Source organism: Podarcis pityusensis, assembly GCF_964106645.2.
Source record: "Podarcis pityusensis genome assembly, chromosome: 13".
Classification (NCBI taxonomy): domain Eukaryota; kingdom Metazoa; phylum Chordata; class Lepidosauria; order Squamata; family Lacertidae; genus Podarcis; species Podarcis pityusensis.
The window spans coordinates 15,392,411-15,411,829 of NC_138038.1; the positions used below are offsets into that span (position 1 = coordinate 15,392,411).

Consider the following 19,419-nt stretch of genomic DNA (forward strand, 5'->3'; position numbering starts at 1 on the left):
GCAGGAACTATATTTCTAGAAGAGTGAAGGCCAATCAAAAGTTGAAAACCACCATGACTCAACATTTCAAGGGCATAGGGCAAGATAGAAATCTTCTTAGCACTGCATTTCCTTCTCCTGCCCATGTAAAATTTAATGGCAGTGTCTGTTATCCATTGCTGTAAATAACTACACAGAAATGACAAGTGTGTCCACCTATGTGTGTGATTTTGTCATAAGGTAGCTTGAGCTAGAAGTACCATTACTAATCCTAGGACAAATAATTTAACAAAGAGGTTTGGTTTGACCACATCACCATACCTTTCTGTGTCTTTGTAGGTTTTTTTAAAGGATTCTAAATTGCTCAGGAACAAGTTTTAGAAGAGGCAGGTTAGGGAAGTTATTGGTTTGCCCCAGAGGGGAATGGGAATGGGACTACCATGATGGCAAATGGAGGTAGATATGGAGGCAAACAAAGATATACAGTGGTGGGGAGTGCTTGTTACATCAAAGCCCTTGCTCCCTCTGATTTTCCTGCTGTGCTTCAGAGTCGGGGGTTGCCAGTCAGCTCACCTGGTGCTGGTGGTAACTGCCAAGTCTGTCCAGAATAAAACATCTGTTGTCCACAATTTAATAGCAGGGGCTGAGTTGGCATTCATAACTGAGAGCTGGGCAGATGAGCTTGGTGGCTGTATGCTACTGCAGCTACATATGTCCACCTGGGTACTTGCTGCAGCACCGTTCAGGTCAGAGGGGCGGTGAGGGAGAGTCAGAAGCATCCTCACTAGGAGGACAGTCCACACTGTTTCTGAATTTGAGGGAATGTTTGTGGCATTGGGCGGAACAGGGATTTTGTTGGTGTGGCATTCACCTCACTGCATTACAGCCTTCCTAACTGAGCTGACAGAGGTAATCTGAGATGTGGAAAATCCATGGTTCTAACTATGGAAAGGGGGCATACAAATAAAATGATGGAGGTTGGGGGGGGGGTGACAGCTCCTAAATTGTGGAATTCCCTCCCCACATAGTTGCATCTGGCACCTTTCTTGGATATGTTTTGTTATATGCTGAAGTCGCACCTGTTTACCCTATCTGTTGACACTACATTTTAAGACCCCCTCTAGTTGTGATTGCAATTTGTTTCAAACTGTCTTCGAGCTGCATTTTATATTGCTGTAACCCACCCTGAAACCTTCTGGAAGAGGGCACGTAATAAATCATATTTTTTTAAAAGATACCTTAAAACCATATCTAGTACTTGTTTTTACAGTTTACTCAGCTGGAAGAATGGAAAAGGAATTGTTTATTACAACCTCAATTGCACATTTATCTTCTGCAGGATATACAGTGGTACCTCAGGTTACATATGCTTCAGGTTACAGACTCCGCTAACCCAGAAATAGTGCTTCAGGTTAAGAACTTTGCTTTAGGATGAGAACAGAAATCGTGCTCCAGCAGCATGGCAGCAGCAGGAAGCCCCATTAGCTAAAGTGGCGCTTCAGGTTAAGTACAGTTTCAGGTTAAGAACAGACCTCTGGAATGAATTAAGTACTTAACCCGAAGTACCACTGTAATATTCTCAAAAAGTCATTCTGTACATGTAGACTGAGCAAGTGTGTAATTGTTATGTGCATGCGTGTTGACAAATGGCAGGGTCAGCTTTTAACTTCATCCTTTTTAGGAGGTATGGTGTATGTTTTTCCCAATGTTGTATACATATATCATTGGAAGGATGTCCTGTTTTCTGTTTTTATAGGAAACATTTGCAAGGTTTGGGTTTGGTTTTTTCAGTGCCCAAGCTGAGCATGGTAGAGATGAGCACACTCTACTGGGTCTAGAGGATCTAGCCTGGACTAGCCTCATTTTCCCCCTCGTGGTGAAGTGCTGATCATGCTTGAAGTTCATCCAAGCTTATTTCCCTGTATCTGTGTGTCTGTATAATATGCCTAGTTTTTGTAAGAAGCGTTAGAGCCAATCAGAAGCAGTGTTAGAACAAGTAACAGTGAGCTGTTGTTCCAGGCCCCGCTCTAGAATGATAGGGAACTTCAGCTCATGTCATTTGAGAGACAAAGGTATGCCACACTATCTCAAAAAACTACAAGTCCCCTCCTGTGCAGGCAGGAGGTGTGAACAAGGATGTGGCAACCAAGAAGCACCATTAAAAATTGGGTGCAGTGGTAGTCAAGTAATGCTGATAGAATTTGCAGGTTCCCAAACATATGAGAGTAAATAGACCCCATGTCATTTCACCGTATAGGAAAACTGGCAATGGTACTAGACGTCATTCATGAACAGCGAAAAAGGACTAAAGCATATTTGTTAATGCCAATGAACCTAGATCTGGCTGTTCATTCAGATCAAGCAACCAGAGATGTAAGACGATTAAGCAAAGGGAACTAAAAGAAGCTGAATGACACCAATCAACCTTACATGTTTTAAAGAGTTGAGGCCTTTCTTTGTCACTTCTTCAAAAGAGACAAGTCTGGGGGCAGGGTGTGTGTGTGTGTGTGTGTGTGTGTGTGTGTGTAAGTAAGAGGATGGTCCATGTTGCAAGTTTGCACCAACCCAGAGAAATTAATGCTTGGCAGTCTCTTCCATCATATTGTGATGCCTTTTTCCCTTCTGTTCTCATTCAATACATAGAGATAAGTTTTGCCTGGACAAGATGAGACTTGGGTGGGGGTAGAATGTGATAACAACACTCCTCTACCTGATAGACTATTCTATCAGAAAGGGTAAAAACTTGTTCTCTGCTGCCACAGAGAGCAGGACAAGATCTAACAGGTTCCAGTTAAGAGAGGGTACATTTTGGTTGAACATTAGGAGAAGCTTCTTAACAGTAAGAGCAATACAGCAATAGAACTAAATGCCTGTGGTGTAGCATTTGGAGGAGAGGTGGTTGGGAAGCCTGTGAGTCTGAGGCTCGGTACTTTTCTTCCACCTAATACCATAGGTTTCCATTGTGCCCAAAAAGGTGCAAAGGCATCAGGGACTGTGTCTTTTATTTTCCTAGTAGTAATGGGGCCGCTTTTGGTAGCTAGATCACACGCTTCCTCGCTCCCTCCCATTGCTTCTCCTCGCTGTTTCCAAGCTGCCGTATTTACTAATGCATGGATCAGATTTGTTATCTATGACCCTACTTCTCCCTCCTTCTTTTCTCTTCAAAGTATCTTGTGGTTTTCTTTAAATGTATTACAGCGGCGAATGGAGCAGCCGCTTTACGGGGTAGACAACAGCGCAGCCAAGGAACTGCAGGAGGATCACTCTGCTCTGCCAACGCTGGTGTCGGCGATGCTGGCGAAACAGCGGCTAGAGGGCGAGCAGCTGGCCCAGAGGGGTGCAAGCCTCTGTTTTCCATTTTCTTCGGTGAGCATGGTCTTAATGGCCACACTCAAGGGGGTCTGAATGGGTCTGACATGGGTGGATAGCATCCAATCCCCCCCCCCCACACATCTGTATGGCCCCCTTATTAGAATCTCAGGTTTCTTTCTTTTTCTTCAAATTCTAGTCCTCAGTGGTTGCAGCTTGTGACAGCAAAACTAGCTAAAGGTTTTAGCTTTTCTTTTTTTCTTTAGGAAGTACTCTTCCCCCAAACCCTACTTCATTGACCCCCACCTTGAGGTACTCCTTTCTCTGGGGCCTCATCTCCCTCCCATTTTCCTTGCTTTACCTCTCTCCCATCCCTTCATGGTGATGAAATGGAGCTGCCCATTTCTAAATGGAACACAAATTGAAGTTTAGAGAATCACAGCTTTTCCAGTTCTCATGATTTGAAAGACCAATATACTAAAGTTTTTTTTTGTTATTTAATGGTTTCATCTTCAAGATATGGTAGCATAGTCAATTCTTTTGCAGGAGTGGCTCAGTGGCCATCACATGTAAGTTCGGCATGTTGATTAAACTAGTAAGTAGCAACCAAAATGGGCAAGATGGCTTCCAAGGTAGCGCTTGGCTTTGAACAAGTTGTGTGCTCCTTTACTCTGACAATTACATCTTCAGATTGTGAAATGTAACCTAATCTTATTTAGAAGGCCAAGTGCTTCAACTTTAAAATGTTTATTTCTCATGATTCACACACCCCTCTTTTCTGCAGTGTCTCCTAAGATTCCACATTGAAATGCATCCATAGAAAGAATCTGTTAGCCTGTACAGGCTTATTAATTGCAAAGCAAATTGCATTTCTAGGGTTGTCATTCGAGCCTCTTAGCTCCAACAGCTAAATCTTTGAGTCACTGCCCCAGACCCCAGGCATTTGCCAAAGAAATGCATTCAAGACTTTACAAACAATTCATTTTCTTAAAAGCATTTTGGCTCTTTTCCTGGAAATGATCTCTAATGTGCTTTTTAAATCATCTTAACTGTAGGTTGGGTCCAGATGTAGTTAGTTGTTCATTTTGTCCCATTGCAATCAAGGGGATTTAATTAGTCATGACTAGCTTATCCCATTGATTTAATGGAAATAAAGTGTGACTTAATCAGGACCTAGCCCCGTGCATGTGATCAGACAGACTTTTAAACATAAGAACATAAAAAGAGTCTGCTAAATCAGGCCAGTGACAAGCGTCCTATTCTCACAGTGGCGGAACAGATGCCTATGGGAAACCAGCAAGCAGGATTGAAGCACAAGAACACTCTTCCCAACTGGTATTCGGTAGCATTGCTGCCTCCAACAGTGGAGACCATAGCCATCATGGCAAGAAGCCATTGATAGCCCTGCGCTCCATGAATTTGTCTAATTCTCTTTTAAAGCCTTTGAAGTTGGTGGCCATCACTGCCTCCCGTGGGAACTGCATTGTGTAAAGAAGTACCGTATTTTTTGCTCTATAAGACTCACTTTTCCTCTCCTAAAAAGTAAAGGGAAATGTGTGTGTGTGTCTTATGGAGCGAATGCAGGCTGCGCAGCTATCCCAGAAGCCAGAACAGCAAGAGGGATCGCTGCTTTCGCTGCTCAGCAATCGCTCTTGCTGTTCTGGCTTCTGGGATTCAGAATATTTTTTTCCCTTGTTTTCCTCCTCTAAAAACTAGGTGTGTCTTATGGTCTGGTGCGTCTTATAGAGCGAAAAATACGGTACTTTCTTTTATCTGTCCTGAATCTTCCAACATTCACCTTCATTGGATGTCCACAAGTTCCAGCGTTACGAGAAAGGGAGAAAAACTTTTCCCTGTCCACTTTCTCCATGGCATGCATAGCTTTATAAACTTCTGTGATGTCACCGCTTGCTCGCCTTTTCTGTAAAATAAAAAATCCCAAACATAGCTACCTTTCTTAATAGGGAAGGGAACCTGCAGCACCCTGGCTCTGTTACTGCTGATGTTAATTCTATTTCCTTGGAAATATGAAACCTGCTGCCTATCAAAATTGACAGCACTCAGCTAGGCAAGATAAGATTGCTTTCTTTAACCTTAGGTAACAGCTGGGAAGAGTGTGTGTTTGACATAATGCTTTGCCATCCTATTAATTTACAGCCCATGTCCTTCATTTACTCCTTTTCCTGCAGGCCCAGCAAGGCAGTCCTTCTTCAACGGGTTCAGGGAACACAGAGCATTCCTGCACCTCCCAAAAACAGATTTCCGTCCAGCATAAACAGACACAGGTATAAAACCGATGAACAACGTACTGCAATGTCTGTGTTGTATCTTGCTTGAGTCAAACACGTATCATTGGAGAAATAATGGAGGGCAATGAGGTAGTGACATAGCTATGCCAGAAGAAGGCTAATGTTTATTCCATTATCAGTTGTTTCCTTCTAAGTGCCTTCAGCCTTAGGGATATTGTTGGCTTATTCAAAACAATGTGTTTTGGTCAGCAAATTTCCAGAGGAGATGCTATTTTTCTTGCCTCCAGCCTCCCACCATTGTCATGTTCCTCTTCCCCCCCCCCCCCAACGATAGACAAAGTTGTCTTTTATTTTGCTGTTCATTTGTTTATTTTAAAATGCTGCTGTCCTTCAACCCTAACTCCTTTTGCAAAATGGGTATTCATGGTGCACGCGGTCTGAACAATTCTGAGTGCTGTGATCTGCATCTGGCGTTTCCAACACATGCATCACCATCCCCAAAAGAAAGAATCTGCCTGCACATGGGATTTCCATGTGTTCTTCAAAATTCCTATTCATACCAAGAGGCCTCTGATCAGGGCAACCATATAAAATGATGGCTTTCAAACTTTTAGGACCCTTTCAGATGGATTTTTCTGCTGAGGATCCCATGTGCATCTGCTGCGGAGTCCCTTTAAATTGTAAATGCCTCTGGGATGTGCAAGGAGGGGTCCCCAGCCTTTGGGGCTACACCATTGCACTGTGGAGGTGAGACAGCTGCCCAGAACTCACCCTTCTGGTTATATAACGGAGGGGAAATTTGGTGTTGGTGGACAAGCTGCCTTTCAGGGAAACGAGTCCCCAGATTCTGATCTTCTCATTGAAGACGATAGGATCTTGTGAAACCCAGCCGTGGTTTCAGTTTTTAAGCTTTGTGGCAGTGTTGCGTTTTGAAAAGGTGACCAACCGAAAATAGGTAGAAAAAGACCCAATACCCCCTGAAAGGTAGGCTGCTTTTCTGAGGGGAAAGTGGCTTGCTCAAAGGCACACCATTTTGTATGGATGTAACACGCTTTGGGAGGAGCGTGATTAAAATGTTCATAGGCAATGTCTGCAAAAGGCATGTCAGCTCCACACACAATCATACCCACCCTGCCTCTCATACCCTTTATAGATTTAGTGTGCTGAGCGACAGTGGTGTGATTCTGTTTTCCCCACAAAGTTTCAGGGAATACAAACTATGCCCTAAGATAAAGGTGAGGAACCTGCACCATCCAGATGATGGTGGACTACACCTCCCACCATCCCAAACCATTAGCCTTGCTGTCTGGGGTTAATGGGGGTTAACACCTGGAGGACCACAGGTTCCCCGGCCTGTATGGCTTGTCGCTTGCTTTTTCCCCCATGACCCCACATCACTGGGATTAGAATGGAGTTTTGCCAGCTTTGCTACACTTGGGAAATCTCAGCCCTTTTTTCCCCTTAGGGACTAGAGAAGGCTTTTATGACAGATGTGAAAAGATTTCAGCTGCAGCTGTACCATTTGCCTGATGTTTTGGTTTGCCTTTTGTAAGGGAAAACATTTTCTCCATAATTTCAGGTTGTTCCATTCATTGGTCACGAAGGAACAAAAGACTCGTGTTTGACATGCTTTTCTGTCCCTGAAACACCCAATCACTTCTTGGGTGATTTTTCTCATTGAGCTCTTTCCCTCTTCCTCCTGCAGTCTGATCTCACGGTAGAAAAAATATCTGCACTAGAAAACAGTAAGAACTCTGACCTGGAGAAGAAAGAAGGCAGGATAGATGACTTATTGAGAGTAAGTACACCTGTAAACTCTTCTAAAAATAATAATACTTTTTTAACGCATAGAGCGGTAATGTAAAGTGAGAGAATTTATCTATAACATAGGGAACTTGTTAGTATAATGGGATTAAATTGTAGATGGGCTAGGATTTCTTGAAGCACCCAACCATGTTCTTGCAGAACCTGATTATTCCAATGAAGAATTTGTTTTCTATTCAAACAAAGAACCCTTTAAAAAATATATATATTCTTATGACTACACCGCTTAATACAAATGTGAAATGACTAAAATTCCTCCATGGCCCAACAGTTGAACACTGTGGTGCCTTCTATGTTCTCTGGTACTATATTTTGACAACTACAGCATCTTCATCATTTCCCTCTCTGCCTGCATGCCATCCAGGTGAGATTTTGGCTGTTCTCTGTTTGGCTACCTGCTTAGCATTACTTCTATTTTCAGGCAAATTGTGACTTAAGGCGACAGATAGATGAACAACAGAAAATGCTTGAGAAGTACAAAGAACGGTTGAATAGATGTGTGACAATGAGCAAGAAGCTTCTTATAGAAAAGGTAAGTTTTGGCTTCCGAATTGCCCTTTACAACCTTCTCACCTTTGCCCTCTTCTCTCCTCCCAGCCCTTCAGTTCTGTGCATTTTGTTGGAACTTGTATCCTGCTGTAACTTGCATACATTAATCGGAGTAAGGATTGCACAAATGTATTGGGTCCACGAGGACATTGTTTTATCATACTCATATGGACATGCATGCAAAGGTACCTATATTATACTGAGTCAGATCGGCTTGAGTCCACCCTGGCACTTTCTGCAAAACACTTTCTCTGCTTTTGAGCTACAGTCCCCCTCCAAATTTTTATTGTAGTATAACTACCACCATCTTTTATGAGCATTGCTTTTGAGTATGCCCCTTCCTAGTGACCTCCGCTATATCCTGGAGACCCACTGAAAATCCTAATTCAGACCTTGTCACATGGAGGTGCATTTAGAACAAATGCTCACCATCACCAAAAGTTATTTTTGGGTTGTGGACTCAAATTTGTAATGACATTTACAACACTAGAGAGGTGAGCAGTGAAAGTTGCCAAACCTCAAAACCAAGCTGTGTTGCATCAGGAAGACAGTGTGGCTCGGGCTGTGACGTTTATTACAGTGGGGTAGCCATTGAGAACATCTCTTGCTGTTTATAATTGATGCATGGATAAAGAGCCACTTTTTTTCCTCCTCCTTCAGCTCTGACCTAAAAGGCCCTGGCTTGAATTGTATTCAAAAGGCTATAAGCTACCATTCATTTTGATGGAAATCTCCCATTTTGTTCCCTCCCAGGCATATGCATGCAGCACTTTTGGTTTGAATGTGTGTATGTAGCCCTTTTTCTTTCTTTACAAAGAGCCAGTTGCTAAGCCACATGTAAGGGACCATATGCAGGCCACAGGTTTGCACATGACAGACTACTTTCTACACTTGAGGAGTGTTAAACTTTGCATCGTTCATATTTTCGGTCCTCATTGACTGACTAGCAGTGTGGTGAACCCCAGTTGTGGCAGCGTTGATTCATACTATCCTTCTCTGCCTAGTCAAAGCAGGAAAAGATGGCATGTCGAGATAAGAGTATGCAGGATCGGCTGAGACTGGGTCACTTTGCTACGGTGCGGCACGGAGCGTCTTACACTGAGCAGTGGACAGATGGCTACGCTTTCCAGAACCTTATCAAGTAAGTGCCGTAACTGCAACTTCTGCCTTTTCTCATGGCGGCAAAGTGTACAGGCAGTTACTTGACTTGTCCTTTTCACGAATCCATATGTAACTAAGGTGCTTCTACAAAACGTGTCTATTTTTAAAAGAACCCTGTTTGCCAGGACTCAGGGCAGGTGACATACTTAACAATAGGGTTGCCATATTTCCAAAATCCGGACAGAGTTGCTAAATTGTTTTTTTGGGGGGGGAGGGATGTACCGTATTTTTCGCTCCATTGGACGCACCCAACCATAGGGCGCATCTACTTTTTAGAGGAGGGAAACAAGGAAAAAAATATTCAATGTTGTATAAACTACTGTATTTAATCAAATGTTGTATAAACTACTGTATTTAATAAACAACCGGTATATCAGAATCACATTACAGCCATGTAAAGTGAACAGCAGTCAACAATGGCCTTAAGAACCATCATCACTGTCATTAACAAATGAAGAGAGACTTTAAGGTTTGAGTACTCTTCTAGTCTTCTGTGAACCCCAAGAACTCATCACTGCTAAAGTCAGAATTTATGAAGCTCAGTTGCTCACAGTCACTGACATCACTTTCTTCGCTATCTTCATGTAAAATACCATCTTCGTATCCATCCAAAGTATTGCTAATGCCACATTTTTTCCTCTCAATCCTCTTCCTCCCCTCTCTCAGCGAACAGCCTGCCAGCTGCTCGCAAACATTCCCTTTACTTGAATTACAGTCAAGAAACAGCCAAGCAGAGCTTCTCAGTGGCAGGCTTGGGAGGCTTTCCTTTTCCCCACTTTTTTCTCCCCCCCACCCAAGCAGAACAGTCCCCTTTTCCAGCCGCCTCCTCTCCATCCCTTTCACCCAAACTCCTCAGGTGACATCTACAATTTCTCCCCTTCACTGCTCCCTCTCCTTTGCCCTCTACCATGACTCTCCACTCACGGCAACCTATGGTACCTCATCTCCCTTCACCCAGCTTCTTGGTCCCCCTCCTCTCCGTCCTCTTCCTCCCCTCTCTCAGTGAACAGCCTGCCCGCTGCTCCAAACCTTGAGGGGAAGGGCAGGCTGCTGGTAGAGCAGCACCCCCCACCCCCATTCAGCAGCCCAGGAGTGTGGGGCATGGGCGCACAGCCTGCCCGCTGCTCCAAACCTTGAGGGGAAGGGCAGGCTGCTGGCAGAGCAGCACCCCCCACCCCCATTCAGCAGCCCAGGAGTGTGGGGCATGGCCGCACAGCCTGCCCACTGCTCCAAACCCTGAGGGGAAGGGCAGGCTGCTGGCAGAGCAGCACCCCCCCCAACCCCATTCAGCAGCCCTGGAGCGTGGGGCATGGGCGCACAGCCTTCCCGTTGCTCCAAAGCTTCCCGGGGCTGCAGGGGGAAGCCAAGGCTGCCGGCAGATGAGCGTGGTTCTTCCCCCCCCCCCGCCCCCATTCAGCAGCCCAGGAGTGCGGGGGATGGGCGCACAGCCCTCCCCTTGCTCCAAATTTGCTCCAAAGCTTCCTGGGGCTGCAGGGGGGAGCCGAGGCTGCCGGCAGGGGAGCGCGGCTCCGCCACCACTACCAAAGACCAGTCCAAGAGTGTGCCGCACTCCGGCAATTTGGCTCCAGGGACCACACATTCGCTCCATAGGACGTACAGACATTTCCCCTTTTTAAGAGTAAAAAAGTGCGTCCAATGGTGCGAAAAATACGGTACTTTGCTAAGTAATAGTATTGCTGCACTAAGCCATGAGCTGTAGAACTGCATATACAATAACACATCTTAAAAATATGTTGAGATACACCTGTATTTACCACTGATCAGTAGATGCCCCAGTAAACATTGCCTCATGAAGAGGCATTCTAACACTTAAATATACAGTATCATAAGGGTGAAAACCAGGAGTAGCAGGTGACAGCCTGCAAATTTGATAGTCAAGGCATGTGCAGGCCTCCATCACACCTTTATAAAACTTGCCATTGCCCCTTTCCTGATAGTGTGGTATTCATGTGATCACAACAGTTGCATCACTGTCACTTGTCCCAAGTTTTATAAATTGCAAAAATTCAGGGTTGTATGTTTTCTGTAACATAGAATATGGTATGTTGTAGCAAATATGACCAGAAACCAACGCTTCTAATATGCTTGCCCAGGAATGCAGAAGATGAGCCACTTCTCTATGTCATGTATTATATTTTGTTCTCTAATTTGTGTGCATGTCCTGCTTTTGTTTAGGCAACAAGAGAGGATAAATTCCCAAAGGGAAGAGATAGAAAGGCAACGGAAAATGTTAGCAAAGCGGAAGCCACCTGCCATGGGGCAGGCCCCTCCAGCAACCAATGAGCAGAAGCAGCGTAAAAACAAGACAAACGGAGCGGAAAATGAAACGTAAGTGCTGCAAAAAAAATATCTGGTTGCTTTCTATGAGTCGCTTGAAATGCAAAGAATAGCTTATGGCTGAAGTTCTCAGGTTTTCCACAGTAGATCTCCCCAAAACATACGAAATTATTGGAGCCTTTTTTCTGCAGTCCACCTGTTTTAAAATAATTAGTAGTTGGTTTGAAAGTGTTGCTGTTAATATTTGGCTTTGCCTCAGCCACAAACTGGCTTCTATTGGAAAAGGTACTTCTGTTTGTGCAAGTACACACACCAAATTCCACATCATGCAAAGTAAGTACAGTGGTACCTCTAGTTGCGTTCCGCTCTTGTTAAAGACTTTCAGCTTACAAACGCGGCATGTTCGCCACGTGCACATGCACAGAAGCACTTGATTGCGCATGCGCAGAAAGGCACTCTAGTTGCGGACTTTTTGGGGTGTGAACGGCACCCAGAAATGTAGTAAGTCCGCAGCTAGAGGTACCACTGTACAGCACTGCCCTTTCTCATAAAGTGATGGACGAAAACTGGCGTGACAGATATTGTACTCTGCCTAGTAAAGGCTCAGTTTAATGACACTCAGGACCACGTCCTTACAATCTGCCCGTGACCCTCTCCTCAGCACCTCTCTTGCAGGGAGAGATGCAAAAGTTCTTTGAAAAACATAGTGATTAGCCTAGAGGAGGAAGTGGAAAAAGCAAGTGCTTTTGGCAGGGTGGGGGCACTTCTGAAGTGAAACAGATGAAGGAGGCTTAGAATAACAGAGAGTCGGGCAGCTTCTTAGAAGGGCTACATTGTGGGTCTTCCTTAAAAGAGCAACATCTCCTAGGTTGGGGGGGTGTTCTCTGTAGATGGGTGAGGGAAATGAAGACGGAGGATCTGTGTGAATGAGAGGAAGGAGGTGGATAGATAGATGTCTGGGGTGGTGTTAGCACCCTGTGCTGGCATTTGGCCTCCTACACATTAACCCCAAAGGAATGCATCCCTGGGCAATGGGTGAAGGAGGTTCCTTACCTGTTCCCTAGTAAGTATGGAGTCTTAGTTGGGGCAGTCCCTTGATGCTTGGAAGGGCAGAGTGATGGATGCCAAGCACAAGAGGAGGGGGGACTTAGTTCAGTGATAGAGCATAAGATTTTTAAGTGAAACACATGCGATCAATCCTTGGCACCTCTGTTGTTGTTTTTTAAGACATTCATAGCAGAGCTGGGAAACACACTTGCCTTGATTGTCTTGGAGTGCTGGTAGTCATACTAGACAATATTGGGCTGGGTTTGAACCAGTGGCCTGACTACTGTATTCAGTAGGCATAGGAAACCCCAGTAAAGTGTTACAAAAATGAAAAGGGGAAGCAGGAATGGGTCCCAGGCCTGTCTTCTTTTTTTTCTGTCACCTGCCTTTATCCCGCTATTTGTTCTTCAGAGTAATCTTTTGGACCACTTATTTTGTGCACGTGCAGGTTAACGTTAGCAGAATATCATGAACAGGAGGAAATCTTCAAACTCCGGCTAGGACATCTTAAAAAGGTAAAATATTGTATTGCAAAATGACTTCAGAGAGGCAGTGGTTTCAGCTGCCATCTTGTGTTTTGTGTCTGTATGACTCTTCAGCATTAATCCCAAAGCAGTCTAACACCCCTTGAAGTGACCAAAATACTAGCTCTTATAAACAACATTCTCGCTTGTGCACATTGCAGGAGAAGATTGGGAGCGACGGGCAAGCTCTTTTCAGGGGAAGCTTGTTTTCTTTTTACTGATCGTCTCATTTTGCTTAATCAGATGAGCTTGATCAACACACTGTTGGAAAAGCACTGATTTGAACGGGTTGATTCCCACAGCAATGAAATAAGAAATAGAACTGTCTGTGGCATTTGTTCCTTTCCGGTGCCTCGGTTCTTAGCCCAGTAGCTGTGAAATAGACTGGAGCTTTCCACACTGCTCAGACAATCCTGTTCTAGTAGCACTGTATTCTGTCCACAAAGGACTGATCTCCTGAGTCATTTTGCCCTGATTGTGCTGAGCATGTCACTATCATCTAGTCCAGAGAAGTAAAAGTGTAGGCCTGAGGATTGTTTCACAAGAAAAACATGTTTATTGAGATGGAAGGAGTACTTACTATAACTGGTTCACATTGAATCATCTCAGCAGGGGCGACAGGGAGGAACAAGATACAACCCTTAATTTTAGGAGTTCAAAGCCATAGTAGTCATGTACATTTTCTGAACACCATTAGAATCTGTAAAAATGCTTAACTTTTCCCCTGCCTGCAACTGCTTTGTTGTTCAAGACAAACATGTTCCTTTCGTCAGGTATACAGAGTTTAAATTTAACTTTTGGTATAGCTGTTAAAGTGATGTTTTTCTTTGTGTAGGAAGAAGCAGAGATCCAGGCAGAACTGGAGCGGTTAGAGAGGGTTAGAAATCTACATATCAGGGAATTGAAAAGGATACATAATGAAGATAATTCACAGTAAGTATTGGGCATGAGAGAGTTGCCCAAAGTGGCAAGGCACCAAATAGCTACAAAATGTCTTTTTTACTTAAGAGTGTGTAGCGGACTTACCACTTAATACCAACAATTAATAATGCGGCGGATTAATACTTTGGTTCATAAGCAAGGAGCATGTCTCCTCTGTTACTCACTCTCTTAACCATCCCGCACCTGAGATCTTCTTAATAGTATAACAGACCCAAGGGATCACCTCACTCCTTGTTAATGGTTCGGGATTCTTCAGTACCTAGAAGAACTCTCCCCTCCTGGCTGTACTGAGACCCAGGTAGCCTGTATTCCTACAAGATCTCCCGGTTCAGTCACAGCCCTCCCAGAACACTCCTGTCTGTATACCTTTCCCAGACCCCCAACCCAGTCTCCGTATCCAAGCTGCGAGGCTCTGTCCTCTCGCTATGGTTAGTCTCAGTGAACCATTTCTCCTTATCTCACTCCCTAGCTCACAACTCCAGTCAAACCCTATCTCTTAACCTGAACCTTTGCCCTATCATCTTAAATCCAGACCCATCAAACTCCCTCGGAAACTGCTCCTTTTATTGTCCCCCCCCCCCGCCAAGTGCTGTTCCTCCCCCCTTTGTGGCTAGCTGACTCTGTTGCCGATCAGAGAGAGGCTCCAGCACTCTGGTGTCTGTCACAGCGTGATATGTCTAACAAGCAAAAGCACTGAAGAAATTTGGACACTTCTGTAGACAGCATGGTCAGGAATGATAAGAGGGCCACAGGTTTTCCATACCTGCTATAGAGAAACCGTATTGTACCCTTAGGGTTGTTTTGTTTCAGTTTAATGTCCCCACATGATTCTTTAAATAGCTCATGGTAGTCAACAATTTTAAAGACATTATTTACTTGTCATCTTTAACTTCTGATGCTGAACGGGCCAACTCGGTGCTAGCTGTTTTAGTATTAATACAGTGTCATAAATGTTTACAGGGGAACATCAGGAAACAAAAAAGGAGCTTACATTCTAGATTGTGCTTGACCTATCATTAACAAATGCAGTATCTGTTTGAGATTTGGAGTAAGCTCTTCTAGCCCCTTTACATTTTCACCTGCTGCTTGTGGCTGGCTGACCATAGTGGATCTCCCTGGAGATGTAACGCATATCCTGCCACACTGTCTAGTGCAGCATTTGATATGATCAAAATACAGGCCTCTGTATTCCCTGCTCTTGTAGGTGCCCTACTGCCGTAATCTCAAAGCTCCTGATCACTCACCAGTTGTGTGGTGGCTGTAGTTCCTCCAAGCAGCATGTAAATCTAAAAGTGCATAGCTCTACAATTTGTTGGGTTACAGATTGTGTGAGAACTAGTATACCTGGCTCAATACCGAGAGAAACTCCCTTTTGCCCAGGATAATCACTATTCTGAGTTATTCAGCTGAAGATCATGATATTACAGGTGCTGCATGAATAAATAAAATAATTTCTCCTCTCCAGATTTAAAGACCACCCAACACTAAATGACAGGTACTTGTTGCTACATCTCCTGGGCAGAGGCGGATTTAGTGAAGTATATAAGGTAAGTTAGATCTGATAGGCTGATTGGCTGTCCTAATTTGACTCCTTGATAAAATGACTCTGAAGCCAGTGTCTTAATTATCTGGCATCTCAAGAAATAAAGGTGGGACAGACCTCTGCCTGAGATCCTCACCATTCAGCATGAATTGATAAAGGGCATGTTCATGTGCTTATCACAACTGGGTGGCTTCCCTTGTTTTTAAATTTGAATCACATTCATCTCACTTTGGAGGTGCCAAGTTTATAAATGCATTCATATGAACTTGCAAACACTCATGTACGTTCGTATATATATGCATTCATATTGGAGCAATTGCATTATAAGCAAGCATACTAAGGGAAATTCACATCCTTATTGACAAAAAGAATCTGACTAGGGAACAGCATTATGCATGAAGTTATTTGCCTACTAAAATACTATGTGGGGGTGTCTCAAAGAAAATGTTCAACAGCCACACAAAATCGTTTAAAATTAATTTGGAATTGCTGACTTTTTCCCCCAGTGCAAGGAAGTGAAATTTGTTTAGGGTCGAGGTGTCAGCTCTGATAGTATTCTGAATCAACACTCTCCTTCATCTTCCAGGCATTTGATTTAACGGAACAGAGATATGTAGCAGTAAAAATCCATCAGTTAAATAAAAACTGGAGGGATGAGAAGAAAGAGAACTACCACAAGTAAGTAACTCTGGATGTTGGACTGCAGAGAAGGGGGGCGGGTAAAAAAAAAGGCATAACTTATAAAATGAAAATGTGGTTAGTAAAAGAGGTTCATTGCTTCTGTCTGAAAAACAGCTGGTGGTTCTACTCTTCTGAACCAAAAAAAACCCTTAATTTTTGCCCGTGTTAGCACAATAAATGGTTGAAGGAGCAAGACTTGAAGGGAGCTGAAACTGCTTTGGAAAAGGAGAGGGATAAGAGCAGAATGTTTAGGGACTCTGCAGAGAAAGACCCTTGAAAAGAACATCTTACACTTCAGCATCTCTGTAGGTTCCTCATTATCCTGGAATCACAACCCTGATCCAGAGCAATGAAGCTATATTCTCTTGCCTGAGCTATTGCTAGAAATATAGTGAAATGCAACTGTGCGATAGCATTGGGTTTTGGTGGTCAAAATGTCCATTGCTAGTGATTTTACAAAAATGTTAGGTCTGATTTGTTTGATTTTTTTTAGAAAAAGTTTTGTCATTGTAACCTGCCCCAAATTTTAGGTAGATAGTTGAGAATAAGAATATAAAATTAAATAAGGGCATTTTCCTTGTTGTTACAGGCATGCATGTAGAGAATACAGAATCCATAAAGAGCTGGATCATCCTCGTATAGTTAAGCTGTATGACTATTTCTCGCTGGACACTGACTCGTAAGTGCTGCTCTTTTTGCAATTCTGCCGTAAAACTAGCTACTTGAATGACTGTGCTTGGGAATCTTGGGTCTCCTTATTGCTCAGAGCTCAACGTGAAAGTGGGACCGTGTGTCATGTAAGACATTCTGTGTCAAGGGTTTAGAATACAAAGGGGTCTATAAAAGAGATCAGTTGTGTTGTTCAGGGTACCCCTCACTCCCCAGTATGTATTCCCTTTCAATGTGGGATGAATTCCCACGCAGCAAGGAATTGAATGGGGCAGAGGGCATCCTGTGGCCTTGCTGCCCTGTTAATTGCCACGATTGAATGTGCAGCAGTGTGTGTGGACGGAAACAAAGCTGTAATAGGTTTTGTAACTATTACAAAAATTACAAAAACTCTCCCACATTCAAACCACCGGACCCATTGGGAATAACAAATGACACTCTTTCAGTCAAAATAAACTTAACAATAATGCTGTAATTGCAGATTGGTTTGTGATTTTATTTATTTTGTGATAATTTACTTTGCTGTCTAAATTATAAATGCTGCTTTTAATGGATTCAGTTTTGTGATGCCTTGAGGCCTTGGCCAGAAGGCCAGGGTGTAAATCGGTAATTGAAAAGTTCCTGTTTATCCATAGAACAAGTTCTTAAATCTCTGATAAAACCCTTGACCCAGTTAAACAAACTGAAGTAAGTTAAGAGTATTTTTTTCCAGGATAACTAACTGATGTAACCCTATCACAGTGAAATGTTTTGTTACAAGCCAGCCCCTAGTTGCAACTACAAAATTCCTGCAGATAGAAAGGGAGGAGACTTTGCAGCGCTGTTATAATATCATGAGCCAAGATGTTTGTCTTCACTTCTTTCAGGTTTTGTACAGTGTTAGAATACTGTGAGGGGAACGATCTGGACTTCTACCTGAAACAGCACAAATTAATGACTGAGAAGGAAGCCCGGTCTATTATCATGCAGATTGTGAATGCATTAAAATATTTAAATGAAATCAAGCCACCCATTATTCACTACGATCTCAAGCCAGGTATGTTGATAGTGGGTCTGAAACAGCATGAGAAAGTGGGGCAGGGCACTCTGTATTCTGCAGATTTCTGTTGTGAGAATTGCCGTGTTCATTGGTTGTGTAATAAGCAAGCTTCCAGTGCCCATCATTGCATGATCTTGTCATGTATATGTAACAGGGTAAGGAATGTGAAGCAGAGCACAGGAATAAATGAACAGCTCTCTCGATGGAAGAATGTAGAAAGTGGATGTCTGCTTTTTATTTGTTCATAAATGTTCTAAATTAGGGGGGGGTGAGCAGTAAGGTACCTACGTTTGCTCATGATGCCAAATATTTCTGTGTAGTTGAAACAAAAAGGGATTGTGAGAACTTCCAAAAGGATATCTCCAAAATGGGTGAACAGATACTGAAATGGCAAATGCAATTCAGTGTAGGCTAAGTAAGGGATTCATATTTGGGGGGGGGGTGAGATTCTAACTTCACATACAAGCTCATGGGGTCTGAACTGGTGGTGACTGACCAGGAATTGGGCAGGTAGCTCAGCGAAGGTGTTGACTTGTATGTGACAACTGAGAACGGTGAATTCCATGCTTGGAATCAGTAGGAAAGGGATTGAAAACAAAGCTGTTGGTATCTTAATGTCGTTATACAAATCTGCACTGCAACAGCATTTGAAATATTGTGTACAGTTCTGGACACTTCACCTGAGAAAGAATATTGCAGAGCTGGGAAACGTTCAGAAAAGGACAACCAAAGTGTTTGTGGGGTTGGAGCAACTCCTGTGAGGAAAAGTTACAGCAATGGGAAGATTTTCAGTTTAGAAAAAAGACAGGGGTGGAAACGACATGATAGCAGTGCATGCATAGTGTAGAGAAAGTGGATAGGAAGAAGTCATTGGGAGAATTTGCAAGTGGGAGAATTCTTTTGCCCTTGGGAGCTGCTTGGGGTCTTCCCCATGGCATCTGGTTGGCCACTGCGAAAACAGAGTGCTGGACCAGATGGGCCTTTTGCCTGATCCAACAGGGGTTCTTCCTAAGTTTTTGTGTTCATTTCAGAGCCTTCAACTGCAAAGAGCAATTTTTATTCCTGTGCTCTGCTTGTGTCATGTTGCATTATGGGTAAATGTTTTAAACAGGAGGTGGGAGAAGGCTGATGGATGGGAGATGGTTGCCTTAGGACAGGGGCTGGACCTTAACAGACCTTAACCACTCTGTTACTGGACCTAAACCACTCTGTTACTGTTTAGGAGAGAGGAGTTCTGATAAGGTCGCTTTTTGGAGATGGTCTGTCATACTGGCTGAAAACAAATAAGTGTATTTGACCTCGTTCTGTATTCTCATTTGGAACAGGCTGCTGCTTCAGCAGCGCCTCCCACCCACCTGCAAAATTTATTGGGCATATTCACCTAGAAATTTTGTTTGTTTTTTTATTCTCCAGGTAACATCCTCTTGGTAAATGGTACTGCATGCGGCGAGATTAAGATCACTGACTTTGGCCTCTCAAAGATCATGGATGATGACAGTTATAATTCAGTCGATGGCATGGAGCTAACATCGCAAGGGGCTGGCACTTACTGGTGGGTCCCCTGGTCTGTTTCTTGCACTGAACTACCCATAATATCGTAGCATG

At 43.6% G+C, this 19,419-nt stretch overlaps 1 protein-coding gene across 9 annotated transcripts in view; it reads left to right on the forward strand.

Moving 5' to 3' along the window:
* The window catches only part of TLK2 (tousled like kinase 2), a 39,520-nt gene that overhangs the window by 13,626 nt on the left and 6,475 nt on the right, over positions 1-19,419 (forward strand). For 8 of the 9 annotated variants that reach the window (XM_080976699.1, XM_080976698.1, XM_080976694.1 and 5 more), the window contains exons 7-19: positions 3,178-3,345; positions 5,478-5,573; positions 7,243-7,335; positions 7,783-7,893; positions 8,915-9,051; positions 11,268-11,420; positions 12,865-12,931; positions 13,776-13,873; positions 15,348-15,429; positions 16,012-16,103; positions 16,696-16,785; positions 17,642-17,811; positions 19,228-19,366. In XM_080976699.1, coding sequence (XP_080832825.1) covers positions 3,178-3,345; positions 5,478-5,573; positions 7,243-7,335; positions 7,783-7,893; positions 8,915-9,051; positions 11,268-11,420; positions 12,865-12,931; positions 13,776-13,873; positions 15,348-15,429; positions 16,012-16,103; positions 16,696-16,785; positions 17,642-17,811; positions 19,228-19,366 — 1,496 coding nt within the window. The remainder of the gene's footprint in view (positions 1-3,177; positions 3,346-5,477; positions 5,574-7,242; positions 7,336-7,782; positions 7,894-8,914; positions 9,052-11,267; positions 11,421-12,864; positions 12,932-13,775; positions 13,874-15,347; positions 15,430-16,011; positions 16,104-16,695; positions 16,786-17,641; positions 17,812-19,227; positions 19,367-19,419) is intronic. The other variant, XM_080976701.1, reaches the window with a different exon arrangement.